At 58.7% G+C, this 13,565-nt stretch overlaps 1 protein-coding gene across 1 annotated transcript; it reads right to left on the bottom strand.

The window, feature by feature from the left end:
* Positions 1-1,570: 1,570 nt before the first annotated feature.
* On the bottom strand, positions 1,571-13,356 carry LOC105469697 (unc-93 homolog B1, TLR signaling regulator). The gene is made up of 11 exons (XM_011721091.3): positions 13,199-13,356; positions 12,928-13,069; positions 12,297-12,450; positions 8,838-8,999; positions 8,491-8,623; positions 7,698-7,791; positions 7,044-7,168; positions 6,390-6,572; positions 5,694-5,967; positions 3,780-3,898; positions 1,571-2,301 (listed from the first exon to the last, which is right to left on the bottom strand). Exons 1-11 carry the CDS (start codon positions 13,292-13,294, stop codon positions 1,990-1,992), a joined length of 1,794 nt encoding a protein of 597 aa, XP_011719393.2. The 5' UTR covers positions 13,295-13,356; the 3' UTR covers positions 1,571-1,989.
* Positions 13,357-13,565: the final 209 nt, after the last annotated feature.

Raw genomic sequence — 13,565 nt, 5'->3', positions numbered from 1 at the left:
GAAGCCTTCTCATGGGAAATGCCCAGATAGGAAGAGCAAAGCTAGGAGCCAAGCCTCCAAGTGGCCACTCCATGTGCCCGGGTCACCTTCAGGTCTGCTCAGCACCAGAGCCTCTGTTCCTTGGCACCATGGACATTAGAACTGACTCTGAACTGGGAAGAGCTGTAGGCCCACTATCCAGGCACCCGCTCCCCGTTTGCCCAGCATCCCAGGGGCCCACACCCTTCCAAATATCACCTTGCCCTGCATTCAGAAGTGAATCATCCGAGGGTCAGGTTGCCCAACTCTGACTGGTTTCTCTGGAGCCTGCCAGGAGGATGTCGTCAGCCACCTCCAGAGAACGCTGAGTCAGCAGATGCCCAGGGGGAACTGGAAGCACACAGCGCTGGCCTTCACCCAGCCTATGGTGGCACCTCGGGACTGCTTGTCAGTCTGCTTGTCATTGAAGGTCAGCGTGAGGCAGGTAGCGTTCCCTCCCAGATTTAGAAAATGTCAAGTCTCCCATCGCACCCTTTTGTGTTTCTTACAGGGTCTGGGGCGCTTGCAGCCACCAGGCTGAGGGCTCCAACATGTTCCCTCGTTTGCAAAGACACACTTAACAGAGAAGGAACCTGTGGCTCAGATGGGAGACTCCCTGTCCAAGGCCACAGAGTCTGGCCCCAGGGCCCACTAGAGGCTTCAAGAACCAAACTCACATGAGGGCAGAGAGGGAGATGGGGCCACAGTTTAGGGCTGGGAGAATCCGTAGAGCCATGCTGAGGCAGGCATGGAGCCTGGAGGCAGGGACCAGGGACGGCCGCAGTCAGGGGTAGAGGGGCTGTGGGGAGTGAGGAATGGTGTGGGCCAGCCCCGGGCCTGCTGGGATGCAGCTGGGGGCTCCATGGCCCTCCCACGGCCCCCACTTGTCCTCACCCAACCGTTCAGAGCTCTTCACGGCGGGGGTGTCCCTCTCCTCTGGCCACAAGAGAAGCGGGTGGAGGAATGGCACCTTCAGACCTTGTAGGGGGTCTGCCCCTCAACCAGCCTGTTTCTCGTGGGCATCGCAGCTAAGGCTGTAGCCAGGAAAGGGTAGTAACCGACCATACCTGGCCTCCAACCACCACTTCCAAGGCCCCTACTGGGCACCGGGTGACCCCACCGTGGCTCAGAAGTGGACCCTGTACGAATAACGAAAAGGTATGGGTACCGGGGTGGTCGCTGGAGGGCTGAGGATGACTACACAGGCCCCTGGAGGGTGCGCCTCCGGAGTCTGTCCCGCCCTCTGGACCCATGGGGGACCAGCAACGCCGTCACACGTCGAGGTCCCTGCCAGCCGCTCCGCCGCTCCTTTCTCTCGGCTGGGGTTGGCAAAGGCAGGCACATATGGGGAGGGGCAGGACCTCAGGAGGGAGGACGGAATGGTGGGCGGGGCCTATGGACACCTTGCCCCGCCCCCAGTGGGGTTCCGCACTGCGCACTCCCAGCGGTCCCCCCAGGTTAGGGCCTCCCACCACGGCGCCCAGAGGCCGTGTCAGCCGGGCGTGCACCCCAGGGGCGCTCCGTCCCCCGCGGCCTAGGACTCCCCAGTCAGGACAGTACAAAATCTCTTTATGGCTCATTTTCTGTAAAAAATTGTGGCTCTCGGCGGACCCTGGGGATAGGAGATGCAAAGCGCGCTCCCACGCGGTCGGGGCAGGCGGCCAAGAGCTGGGGGGATCTGGAGCGGGGCCGGGTCGCGAGAAGACCCCGACCCTGCGCCGGGGCTGGGGCGCGTGCTAGGGGACCGCGGGATTTCAGCTGTGTTTTCGAACCCCTGTTCTTGGTTGAGGGGTTCCCAAGGCTCCACCCCGCCTTGGAGGGGGCTGCTGAAGAGGGGCGTCCCCAATGTGGGGGAGGAGAGACAGGAGCCTTTGAAGACAGCTCGGGACTCGGAGGGGGTCTCCCCGACCTGAGACGTGGTAAACTGAGGCCGGCGAGCAGGGAGGCTGAGTCCCGGGACCAGGCGACCCCTCACTGCTCCTCGGGCCCGTCGCCCCCTTGCGCCTGTTCGTAGGGGCAGGGCCGGCGGCTAAGTCCGGCGGGCTCGGGGCCGGGCCTGGGCCCCGCGGGCGGCGCCTCCTCCTCCGCGCCGTCCCCATGCTCGCCCTCCGCGTCGCTCTCGTCCGAGTTGTCCTCCTCCAAATAGCGGTAACCGCGCACCTTGTGCTGGGGCCGCGGGATGCGGGGCTGGCGTGGGGCCACGCCCCGCCGCAGCTTCTGCTCCATCCGCAGGTAGGAGACCGCGGCCGCCACCAGCGTCACCAGCAGCACCGCCAGCTTAGCCTGGGCATAAGGACAGGGATGCCAGGGACCCGCGGTCGCCTCGCCCCGCACCTCCCCGCCTATGCCCCTCGCTGAGATAGGCCCTTCCCTCCTCCTTGAGCCGCCCTCAACTTCTTCAGCCCCTCCACCCATGCTTCCTGGACCGCCTCCTGCAGGCGAGGCTGACATCCCAGCACTGTCCCTTACTGTCGCCACGCCCCTGGGAACCTCAGTGTCCCACGCTGTAAGGGGAGAATGCAAATCCCTTTGCCTCATAGGGTGCATGCACCGGTGTTGACAAACTGCTGGCCACAGGCCCTGCCTTCCCAGGGCTTACAACACTCTGTGTCCCTGACACGCCCGTGGGCTGTAGTGATGCTTTTCATGGGGTTTTGACTATAACCCGCAGTCAGGAATGATTTTACATCATAGCTCAGTACATACACACATATCTGTAGGCATGCTTCCTGCTATTTTCTTTTTTCGAGACAGGGTCGCTCCTTCTCCCCCGCCCCACACCCGCTAGAGTGCAGTGGCATGATCATAGCTCACTTCAGCCTCAACCTTCCAGGCTCAAGCCATCCTCCCGCCTCAGTCTCCCAAGTAGCTGGAACTACAGGCACGCGCCACCACGCCCAGCTAATTTTTAAATTTTTTGTAGAGACAGGGTCTCCTATGTTGCCCAGGCTGGTCTTCAACTCCTGGCCTCAAGCAGTCCTCCTGCCTCAGCCTCCCAAAGTGCTGGGATTACAGGTGTGAACCACCATGCCCAGCGTGCTCACTGTTTTGTTTTTGTTTTTTTTTTTGTTTTTTTTTTGGAGACAGAGACTCACTCTGTCCTCCAGGCTGAAGTGCAGTGGCATGATCTTGGCTCACTGCAACCTCCATCTCCCAGGTTCAAGCCATTCTCGTGCCTCAGCCTCCAGAGTAGCTGGGATTACAGACACATGCCACCATGCCCAGCTAATTTTTGTGTTTTTAGTAGAGGCAGGGTTTCATCATGTTACCCAGGCTGGTCTCGAACTCCAGACCTCAGATGATATGCCCACCTCAGCTTCTCAAAGTGCTGGGATTACAAGCATGAACCACTATGCCCGGCCCATTCCCTGCTATGTTTAGTTCTATTTTTAAAAAATGTTTAGCAACTAGGACTTGCTAGACCGAGCCACCATCCTTTGGGAGCAGAGTATGAGGGCCTTGCCCTGCTTCAGGCCATGAAGGGAGACGACCCAACATCTGGAGAACAGGGTACCAAAGAGCCCACAGGACGGCTGTGATGCACCCACAAAATACCCTCAGAGATGGGCAAACAGACTGGCTGGAGGTGGGCCAGTAAGTGAGGTGCTGAGTTGAGGGCCACCCAGTGGGCTGCAGGAATGGGGCCTTGGCCCAGAGACTGGCTTGGGAAGGGGTGGCGTTTAGGAAACTGTGAAGCCAGGGCAGGGGCTAAGGAAGTACCCGTCATTGGGCATGGGGCCCCCAACCCTGCCCAGCCTCACCTTCATGGGCAGGCTCGAGCCCAGGTACACGGTGAAGATGGCCACAGCCTGCCACCAGTGGTAGATGGTGAAGATAAAGTCCTGTCTCTCCTTGTCTTCGTACAAGATTCCCAGGAGTGCTGCAGACAGGCGGTACAGGGCAGGCAGGGGAGAGGTGTCACCTGGGGCCTGGAGCTGCCGAGCTACCACCTATGAACTTTACTAAGCCCTGTGTGAGTCCCAGCCCAGGAACGGAGAGCGCCTAGAAAGTGCTGTAAGCCGGTCCTGGCCTGCCCCCTGGTGGAGACCCTAGTCACCACACCACTCACACGCTAAAGCAGAAATAGGAGCAGGTGCGCTGGGCTGTGTGGATGCAGGTGGTTCCGCTCTGCACCACATGCGTGGCCTCAAAAGAAGAAAGCTCTGTGCTTAGTCATGTCCTGTCCCCAACCCCAGGTGTGCAGTGCCAAGCGTGCAGGCGCTGTTTCTCCTCCTCAGCTGGGGCTAGGGAGATCGAACTGTTTGCAGCTGCTAACTCTGCAAATCAAACCTGAAGCTAAGCATGGAGAGGGGGCTTCCTTTCCAACGAGTCCTCCCAGGGTGGGCAAAAAGAGTAATGAATCGGGAGTCAGGAGACGCGTACTCGTTCTCAGGACTGTAATATCGGCTCTGTGGGTGATTTGGGTACTTATCTCCCCAGAGCCGCTTTTCCCAGTGGTGAGATGAGCTTATGCCTATTGTGTGCTGTGTTCTGAAGTTCTAAAGTAAGAAAGTGGGCATGGCACCTGCCAAATTGTAGGGGCCACTATTAACACCTTCACCAGGCACTCAGGACATGAACACTCCTGTCTTGGGGCCCTGCAGGGTGACTTTACCCCCACAGGGCTGCTATGAGGAGACACAGAGCCCCCATGGTTCACAAGGAGGAGACGGAATGTGGAGCTGGGCAGAGGGGATGCCAGGACCAGACAGGGAACCACATAGGTCCGAGATACCCAGGCAGGACTCTGCCCAGAATTGGCTATCCGTGGGCAAAACGGCCAAGAGACTGTGGTGCAGTGTGGGGCTCCAGCCCCTACTACAGACAGAGACACGGGGCAAGCCCCTGCCCTGCCAGCAGCAGGCATGACCTCTGCCATACGTTCAAAACTGTTCACAGCTTCGGCCCATCAGAACAGATGCTGACATGGATGCCCTGCAGGACCGTGCCCGTGTGTGCTAGCTGTGTCACTGCATGTGCCCATCTGTGGACAGGGAACATCCTGGAGCTGAACTTGGGTCTACCCGCTGCCTTCTGCAAACAGGGCCCTGTTCCCCAGCAGCCCAGACCTGGGGCCTGGACTCTGGTACTGAGCAGACTGGGTTGGAGCTGCAGGCCTGCTCCTCTCCATACAAAGGCCCATGTCTGTATCTATGCCCTGGTGTACACAAGGCCACTTGCTCCTACCACACGCTGCCTGAGGCAGAGACCAAAACATCTGCTCCAAGTGTCACGAAAACTATGCCAAGGTAGGCCCTGTCCCCTGGTATGAAAAGGGAGAATCCCTGATGTGTTTTTCACACTGTCCCTAAGGGGTGTCCACAGAGCCCCACACCTACCCTGTGTAGCCACGAGATTTCACACTGACCCTCCAGTGTTGATGGGGCCCTGTGCCCGCCCTGGGGTATTAACAGAATGTTCATGGCATGGAACTCCCACACCTGTCTCCAGGCCCTACCCATCTGTCCCCACTGTGTCCATGAAACTTCCCTTCCACCCCTGGAGTGTCCACAGGAAGCCCCACCTACCTCTGCCATGTCCACAGGACCCTATGTGACCATGGGACCCCATATCTGTCCCTGGGATGTCTATGTCCAGCCAACCGCCCAGAGATAACCATAAAGTCCCCTGCCCCGCCCGCCTCCCCCACTCCCAGTGCCTACAGTTATACTCACTGCTGAGTCCAGTCTTGTTCAGGGCGCTGCCCACACCCCAAAGGGCGGCTGCCACATAGAGGATCCAGCTGTGTTGCAGGACCCGAGGCACAGGAGCCCAGAAAAAAAGGACGAAGGTGAGCAGCAGGTGCACCCCTGCTCCAGCCACCAGGGGCACCGGGCGTGGCAGCCACAGCCCCAGCAGGCCCAGGAGTGAGGCAGCTGAGGCGCCCAGGCTGTAAGCCACGAGGAGGTAAGCCAGCCGCTCCAGCCCCACCGAGCACACGCCATAGCCCTGGGGGGGACAAGGGGTGCGCATTGGAGTCCAGAACAGCCCAGACCTCCCCACAAGAAGTGTTCCTTAGGCCACGCCCTGCCCTCCCTGGACTGCCTGACCTCGCTCCAAGGCTCAGGGGAAGGTTCTGAGGGCAAGTGTGAAAATGCCTGGAGTGTCCCTAGACAGCATGGGCTGTACTCCGCAAGGAACCAAACGCTTTGTGGGTGCCATCCCATTTCAATTCAGAGAAGCTAAAATAACTTGCCCAAGGTAAAGACGGGATGGGGGTAAGAGAGGGAAGAGAAAGCAGGAGGGGAATATTTGGGATAGACATGTACACACTTACACATGTAATTAAAAATTATCCGTTGTTTACTTGAATTCAAATTTACCTGGTTATCTTGTCTTTTATCGGGCAATCCTATGCAGGCTGTACTTACCAAGGCGATACCAGTGCAGGCAAAGAGCACCTCGAAACCGCTGTATATAAAGAAAGGCACGAGATGGCGCAGGCGGTAGTCACGCACGTGCTTGAAGGGCAGCTGGAAGATGTTGCCCCAGCCCACGCTGCGCAGATCGATCTCCTCTGTGGGCCGGTAAGCGGCTCCGCACAAACCCAGCACCTGTGAACCCATGACTTGAGGGGCAGCCAGCCAGGCCCAGGCCCGGCCTCCAGGCTTCAGCCCCGCCCTTCAGATGCACCACAAACCCAGGCCTTGCCCCAGCTCTCGGCCCCGCCTCCCAGCCCAGGGCCCCGACCCTGAGACACACCCACAGGTCCAGGTCTTGCCTCATCCCAGCTCAAGGCCCCGCCTCTCAGCACAAAGCCAGGCCACCACACTCCCAGCCCCTGGCCTCTGGATTCCCACCCCTGCCTCGGACCACAGGCCTCAGCCCCGCCTCCGAGCCTCATGCCCGCAGCAGCACTCGGCCCTAACTCCCCAACTCAGATCACGCTCCCAGGCCTACGGCTTCCCCTCCAGGCCACAACCCGACCCTGGCCACTCCATCTGATCCAGACCCTTTCTCGCAGACTCGGTCCCCAGACCCACACTCTGCTTCACAGACTGTCCTGCCCCCAACCCAGGCCGCACCAGCAGCATGGCCAGGAAGGCCACTGCCATGAGCACGCTCTCCACCACAATGAGGTTTCCGCTCCGCGGGAGCGTCCGCAGAACCGTCTTGTTGAAGCCGCTGAGGATCCCGTGGCTGTTGGTGCCTGGGAAGGGTGGCGGTGGGAGCACCGTGGGTGAAGAGTAGGGCATAGAGTCAACCCAGCCACCTGGGTGGAGCCACAGCAGCAGCGGAGGCGCGGGAGAGTGAGAGCAAGGGCAGGGTTCCTCCGGAGAGCGGTTTGGAGGTTTGGGCCACTGGGGCTGGGTGTGCCCCCGGGAAAGGGGCATTTTTCCCCTGCTTCCCACCCTATTGCCCCAAGGCTCAGTCGACCTCACATTTCCATACACACCCCCTGCACTGATTGAGCTCTGACTCTTTGCCTGGCCCCAAGAAAGATCCCACTGGCAGCCTCAGCCCAGATGGTGCCTCCTCCAGGCAGTCTTCCCTGCCCACCCACTCTCCTGGCTGGGTCAGATGTCCTAACTACTTACTCCTACAGGGCCCTGTGTCTTGCCCACCAGAGCCGTGGGGCACTGGGCTGCCAGCCCTGAATCCTGTGAGTGAGGGCCCAGTGTCTGCTGGGAAAGTAAGCAGGCTTTGGGGACTCCTCCCCAACCCCCATAAGGACTAACCGCAGCTCTGCACGTTGTACAGCGTGTGGTTCAGGTCATACAGGTAGTGGTTCAGGAAGTAAATCATGGGCAGCTGGGCGCAGGCGAAGCTCAGCTGCAGACACAAGGGCAGTTGGGACCAGACTCAGGTATAGAGCCAGGTAGGGGTCACAGTCATGTCCAGGCACAGCCTTTTGGGGACAGGGGCCTTCCCAGTTCTGGGGGTAGCGTGGTTACAGGGCCGCGCAGTAAGGAAGACCTCCTCCTGGCCAGCACTGTGGACAGGGGCAGATGAGGTCTCTATGGATGAGCAAGCTGGGGTGTGCTCAAGAAAGGCAGATGGGCAGCCTGGGCAACATAGAAAGACCCTCTCTCTACAAAAAATAAAAAAATTAGCCGGGTGTGGTAGCACACGCATGTGATGCCAGCTACTCAGACCGCTGAGGTAGGAGCATCACTTGAGCCCAGGAGTTCAAGGTTGCAATGAGCCGTGACTGCACTACTGCATTCCAGCCTGGGCAACAGAGCCAGACCCTGCCCCCCAGCCCCACCAAAAAAGAAAGAAAGAAAAAGAAATGAAGTTGGGGCAGATGCAGTGGTGTGCGCACGTAGTCCCGGCTGCTTGGGAGGCCAAAGTGGGAGGATCAATGGAGCCCAGGAGTTCAAAGCCAGCTGGGCAACGTAGTGAGACCAGGCCTCTTAAAAATAACAATAATAAAAGAAAGGAAAATGGGACTAGAGGGATGAGACTGTGGATGGGCTTCAATGCGGGGGTCTGCCCTTGCCACCCAACAATGACCCATGTGGCACTCACATGGAAGAAGCTGTAGAAGATGGCTTGGAAGACCAGGAGATAGGGCGCATGGGAGCCCCGTGGAGGCCGCTGCTTCAGCCCCTGCCCATCCTGCTCCTTGTAGTGGGAGTACTCATGGTACTTCTGTGCCATCCTGGACCACAAAGGAGAGAAGGCTCTCCCCTGCCCGACCTGTGCCACTCCTGTGTGTCCTGCACCCAGAGCTAGGGGCAGACCAGCCCTGGTGTGGGGAAGCTGAGGCCCAGAGGGTGGAAGGGGCTGGACCGTGATCCCTGAGCCAAAGTTGGTAATAAAGTGGAGGCTTGACCAGGTCTCCAGCCTCCTGTTCTGCTGCCCACCAGGCTCACCTGGTGATGTAGTTGCCCATGGAAGCCCAAAGAGGCACGATGGCCATGCCCAGGGCCACAGCGGAGGGCACAAGCGTGTAGTAGCGCTCCCAGTAGTTGGTGGAGACAAAGAGGGCGTAGATGCCCACAGCCAGGAACATCATCCACTTGGTTCCGAAAAACCTGCGGACAGTGGGAGGCATGCTGGCACCACGGGCCTGCTGGACCATGGCGGCCTGAAGCCAAATGGGGCCAAAACTGCAGGTCCCAGCTGACAGGGCTGTGTGAGGTAGAGAGAGTCGAGGGCCCTGAGATGGAATCTCAGATACACAGACCTGCTGAGTGGCCTCAGGCAAGCTACTGTGCCTCAGTTTTCCCAGCTGTCATATGGCACAGAGCCCAAACCACAGGCCTCTCACCGCCACTGTGAGGATGGAGAGTGGCCCATGGGTATAACCAGACCTCATGCGTGTTCTGGGCTCTCTGACTCTCCCATTCCCCCTTCTCCTCCCAAGCTCATGCACTGTGTCTGTAGGGCCCAGGGACACCTCCCAGGGGCTTGATTCAGGCTGGGAGAAGAAAGAGGAAGAGGCCCCACTGCTGGGAGCAGCAGAGCCGGAGTCCTGGTGCCCCTGCCTCCAGTCCGTTGCTCTTAAGAACCGTGGTGGTCAGTCAGGAAGTTTCCTCCTCTCTGGGTCTGGGAAAAGGTCACACAGTGACAATAGAAGGGGCTTGGTGAGTGACAGGCTGAGGGCCCAATCAGGCCATGGAAGCTGATCAGGCCAAAAACTACTACTGGTATCTTCAGGTTTTCTGTATTTACGCTCCTTAAGTAAAAATGCCAGTAAAAATGTGCATTCACCACTGGTGAGGATGTGGTTTAAAAGTGGCACATATAGGCTGGGCATGGTGGCTCACGTCTGTAATCCCAGCACTTTGGGAGGTGGAAGTGAGTGGATCACCTGAGGTCAGAAGTTTGAGACCAGACTGGCCCAACATGGTGAAACCCCATCTCTACTAAAAACACATAATTCGCCGGGCGTGGTGGTGCACACCTGTAATCCCAGCTACTCAGGAGGCTGAGGCTGGAGAATTGCTTGAACCCAGGAGGCAGAGGTTGCAGTGAGCTGAGATCGCGCCACTGCACTCCAGCCTAGGCAACAGCAAGAGTGCATCTCAAAAAAAAAGTGGCACATATAGCCAGAGGTCATGCACACGGCATAACCCTTTGGGAAAGCAGCCTGGTAGTTTTGGCAGGGGGTGAACATGTGAATTTGTCCTTCTGCCAGGGTTCAAGCCTTCAGTCTGCCAGTTACTGCCTGTGGGACCTGGGCAAGTTGTTCAACACCATGGTTTCTTCATGTCTAAGATTAGAGCAGCTTCCTCAAATTCTTGGGAATGAAATTGCACTTATAAAGTGCCCAGCACGGCCAGGCATGGTGGCTCTTGCCTGTAATCCTAGCACTTTGGGAGGCCGAGATGGGTGAATCACGAGGTCAGGAGTTTGAGACCAGCCTGGCCAACATGGTGAAACCCCGTCTGTACTAAAAATACAAAACATTAGCTGGGCGTGGTGATGGGCGCCTGTAATCCCAGCTGCTCGGGAGGCTGAGGCAGGAAAATCGCTTGAACCTGGGAGGCAGAGGTTGCAGTGGGCCGAGATTGTGCCATTGCACTCCAGCCTGGGTGACAGAGCGAGACTCCGTTTCCAAAAAAAAAAGTAAAAATAAAAATAAATAAATAAATAAATAAATAAAGTGCCCAGCACACAGGAGACAAGAGTTCACTGCTACTAGAAGAAGTGATAGGTTCCAAAAACCATAAAGCCTTTCGTATGGCTTTGACCTAGTAAAGACATTGTTGAAAATGTATCCTAGGAAAAATAATTGTTTAAAAAATTGGGGGAGTGCTGGATGTGGTGGCTCACACCTGTAATCCCAACACTTTGTGGGGCTGAGGCGGGTGAATTCGAGACCGGCCTGAGCAACATAGCAACTCCCCATCGCTATAAACACTATAAAACTCAGCCAGGTGTGAGCCAGGTGCTCCTGCCGGCCCAGCTACTCGGGAGGCTGAGGCGGGAGGATTGCTTGAGCCCAGTGTGTGGGGGTTGAGGAGGCAGCGAGCTGTGTTTGTGCCACTGCACTCTAACCTGGGTGACAGAGTAAGACTCTGTCTCAATAATAATAATAATAATAAATAAACACGTTAATTTAAAAAAAAAACAAGGAAACAACTCAGTGCCGCCATATCTGCAGAAGATGCTACCATCTTGCAAAGTCGTAACTGTGAAGGCTGTAGAGTAGGCTGAGATATGCTCAGTGAAAAGAAGGAAGCAAGCGCTGGGCACGGTGGCTCATGCCTGTAATCCCAGCACTTTGGGAGGCCAAGGCAGGCGGATCATTTGAGGTCAGGAGTTCAAGACCAGCCTGGCCAATATAGTGAAACCCCGTCTCTACTAAAAGCATAAAAATTATCCGGGTGGCAGGCACCTGTAATCCCAGCTACTCAGGGCACTGAGGTAGGAGAATCACTTGAGCCTGGGAGGCGGAGGTTGCAGTGAGCCAAGATCATTCCACTGCACTGCAGTCTGGGTGACAGGGCAAGAGTCTGTCTCAAAAAAAAAAAAAAGTAAGCAAGCGAAAGCAAACATGGCCCGCTTGCATACACAGACACACACACACACACACACACACACGGGCGTGTCCACACACATGCGCTCTGGGGACAAGGATGTGAATATAATCCACGCATGGTGGTGGGACAGCATGGATAGCCGATTTCCTGGAGGGCTTAGGCGGGGGTTCTTTTTTATGATTTCAGTTATTCTAATCCTGCTTGTGCAACTGGAGATGTTTTAAATTTTCAAATTTTTGTTTAAATGGAGTTTTTTTGGTTTTTTGTTTGTTTAAGATGAGGGAACTCAAATTCACACAATTTGTCCACTGGTCTCCAGGTCCCATCAGGGAGGGCGCTGTGGACCGGTGATGGGGAGGCTGAGCCACATACCTCCAGGGCTCAGATCTGGGGCAGAGTTCCCGGAGCACCTGCCCCGCCATGTGTGTCTGTGAGAAACACCCCTCAGCACCAGTCACAGCGACTGGGCCAGGCATGGGTGCTGGACTTTGCTGACCAACCAGAAACCCCTAACTCCACAGCCCCAACCCAGAAGGCCACGTTGGCTCTGGGAGGCCTCCCAGGAGGCCTGGAGAGGAGGATGTCCCATGAGACCCAGGCAAGCTGGGAGGGCCCGTGGAAATCTGTTGCTGGAAACCAAATGTGCCCTGAGGCAAAGTTCCTCTTTCCTTCCCCAAATCCGAGTTTCACCCCCTTCACTCTCAGGCTTCCGGGTAGAAGAAGCGTCTCCCTTGCTCTCTCCCACCACAAACACCCGACAGATGAACGCCTCCTAGCCCGCCGGCCTCTACACCCCGCCCAGATGGGAGTACCGCAGCATCCCACGGGACCAGCCACGCCCACCTGATGAGCACTGGTGTGTAGAGCAGGGCGGCGATGGGCGTCACGTTGATGCCCATCAGCATCTTGCTGTCGATGTCGGGCAGTCCCATGTTGCCATATTTCACCTCGCGGTAGGTCTCGTCGTAGTGCAGGATCAGCTGCATCTGCAGGAGGCCTGGGGACAGGACAGGGAGCGGCGTGGAGGGAGCAGCCTGGCTCTGGGCGCCACCGAGCAGAAGCCGGCATGCAGGCCTCCTGGGGACCTGCAATCACCGAAGGCATCCCCTCTGGCAGCGCCCCTCAGGACAGCGTGGGTCCGGGTTGCCACGCCTTCTGCCAGCCGCGGCCACTTGGCCAGCTGGGCCCAGACCCCCACCTGCCTTGCTCCACCAGCCTCCATTTCCGAAGGGGGCAGGTCTGTCCCGGAGCCTGGACCCCCGCCCCCCACCCACACCGAGGCTCTGGCTGGGACCTGGGGACGCTGCGCTACTTGACCTCCCTACCCCACCCCCACAGCGGGGGGCCGTGGCTGCAGCTGCGAGGGCGGCGGAGGGGAAGTGAGAGCGGGCGGGAGGCCGAGGCCCGCGGTTTCTGTTTCCCGGGCCGGGCTGGGAGCGGGCGGGGCGGCCCCGGGTGCCCGCGCGGCACCTACCCAGGTAGACGCCGTAGGTGAGCATGCCCCCGGCGCTGGCCGCCAGCACGTTCTTGAGCACGCCCAGGCGCTTGCGGCGGTAATAGCGGCGCTCCTCCTCCTCCTCGTTGTAGTTGGGGTACGCGCCCACCAGCTCGTCCAGCTGCGGGCCACGCATGCCGCTCGCACCCGCGATCGCGCCCCGAACCCATGCCTCCCGGTGCCCGCTACCCCCCGGCCCGCCCCGGACCACAGGGGACCCCTGCCCCTCGCGTTCCTGGTCCCCACTCACCGGGGCCTCGGGCCCGTCCGGGACCCCGAGCCGATCCTCGTCGCCCTGCGGTCCCGCGGCCCCCGCCATCGGGTAGAGCGGCGGCTCCGCCTCCATGGCCCGAGCAACTGCGGACTCGCGGCGGTGGCCCCGGAGCCCCTGCGACCGCCCGGCCACTTCCTCCCGGCGGGCGGGACCTGCCCCCGCCCCGCCCTGTCCCGCCCTGCGGGCTGCCTCCTCCAGGACACACGTGTGTGTGCGCGCGCGCGCGCGTGCAGGGGCGTGCCTGTGTGTGCCCCCTTGGGTGTGAGTTCGAATTCCCACTCAGCCACTTCCTGGCCCTGTGACTTTAGGAATTAACTCCATTTCTTTATGCCTCGGTTTCCTC

This window comes from Macaca nemestrina, chromosome 12 (genome assembly GCF_043159975.1).
Source record: "Macaca nemestrina isolate mMacNem1 chromosome 12, mMacNem.hap1, whole genome shotgun sequence".
Lineage (NCBI taxonomy): Eukaryota > Metazoa > Chordata > Mammalia > Primates > Cercopithecidae > Macaca > Macaca nemestrina.
Note: the sequence above shows the minus strand (reverse complement) of the source record. Positions and strands in the feature narration are given on the sequence as shown.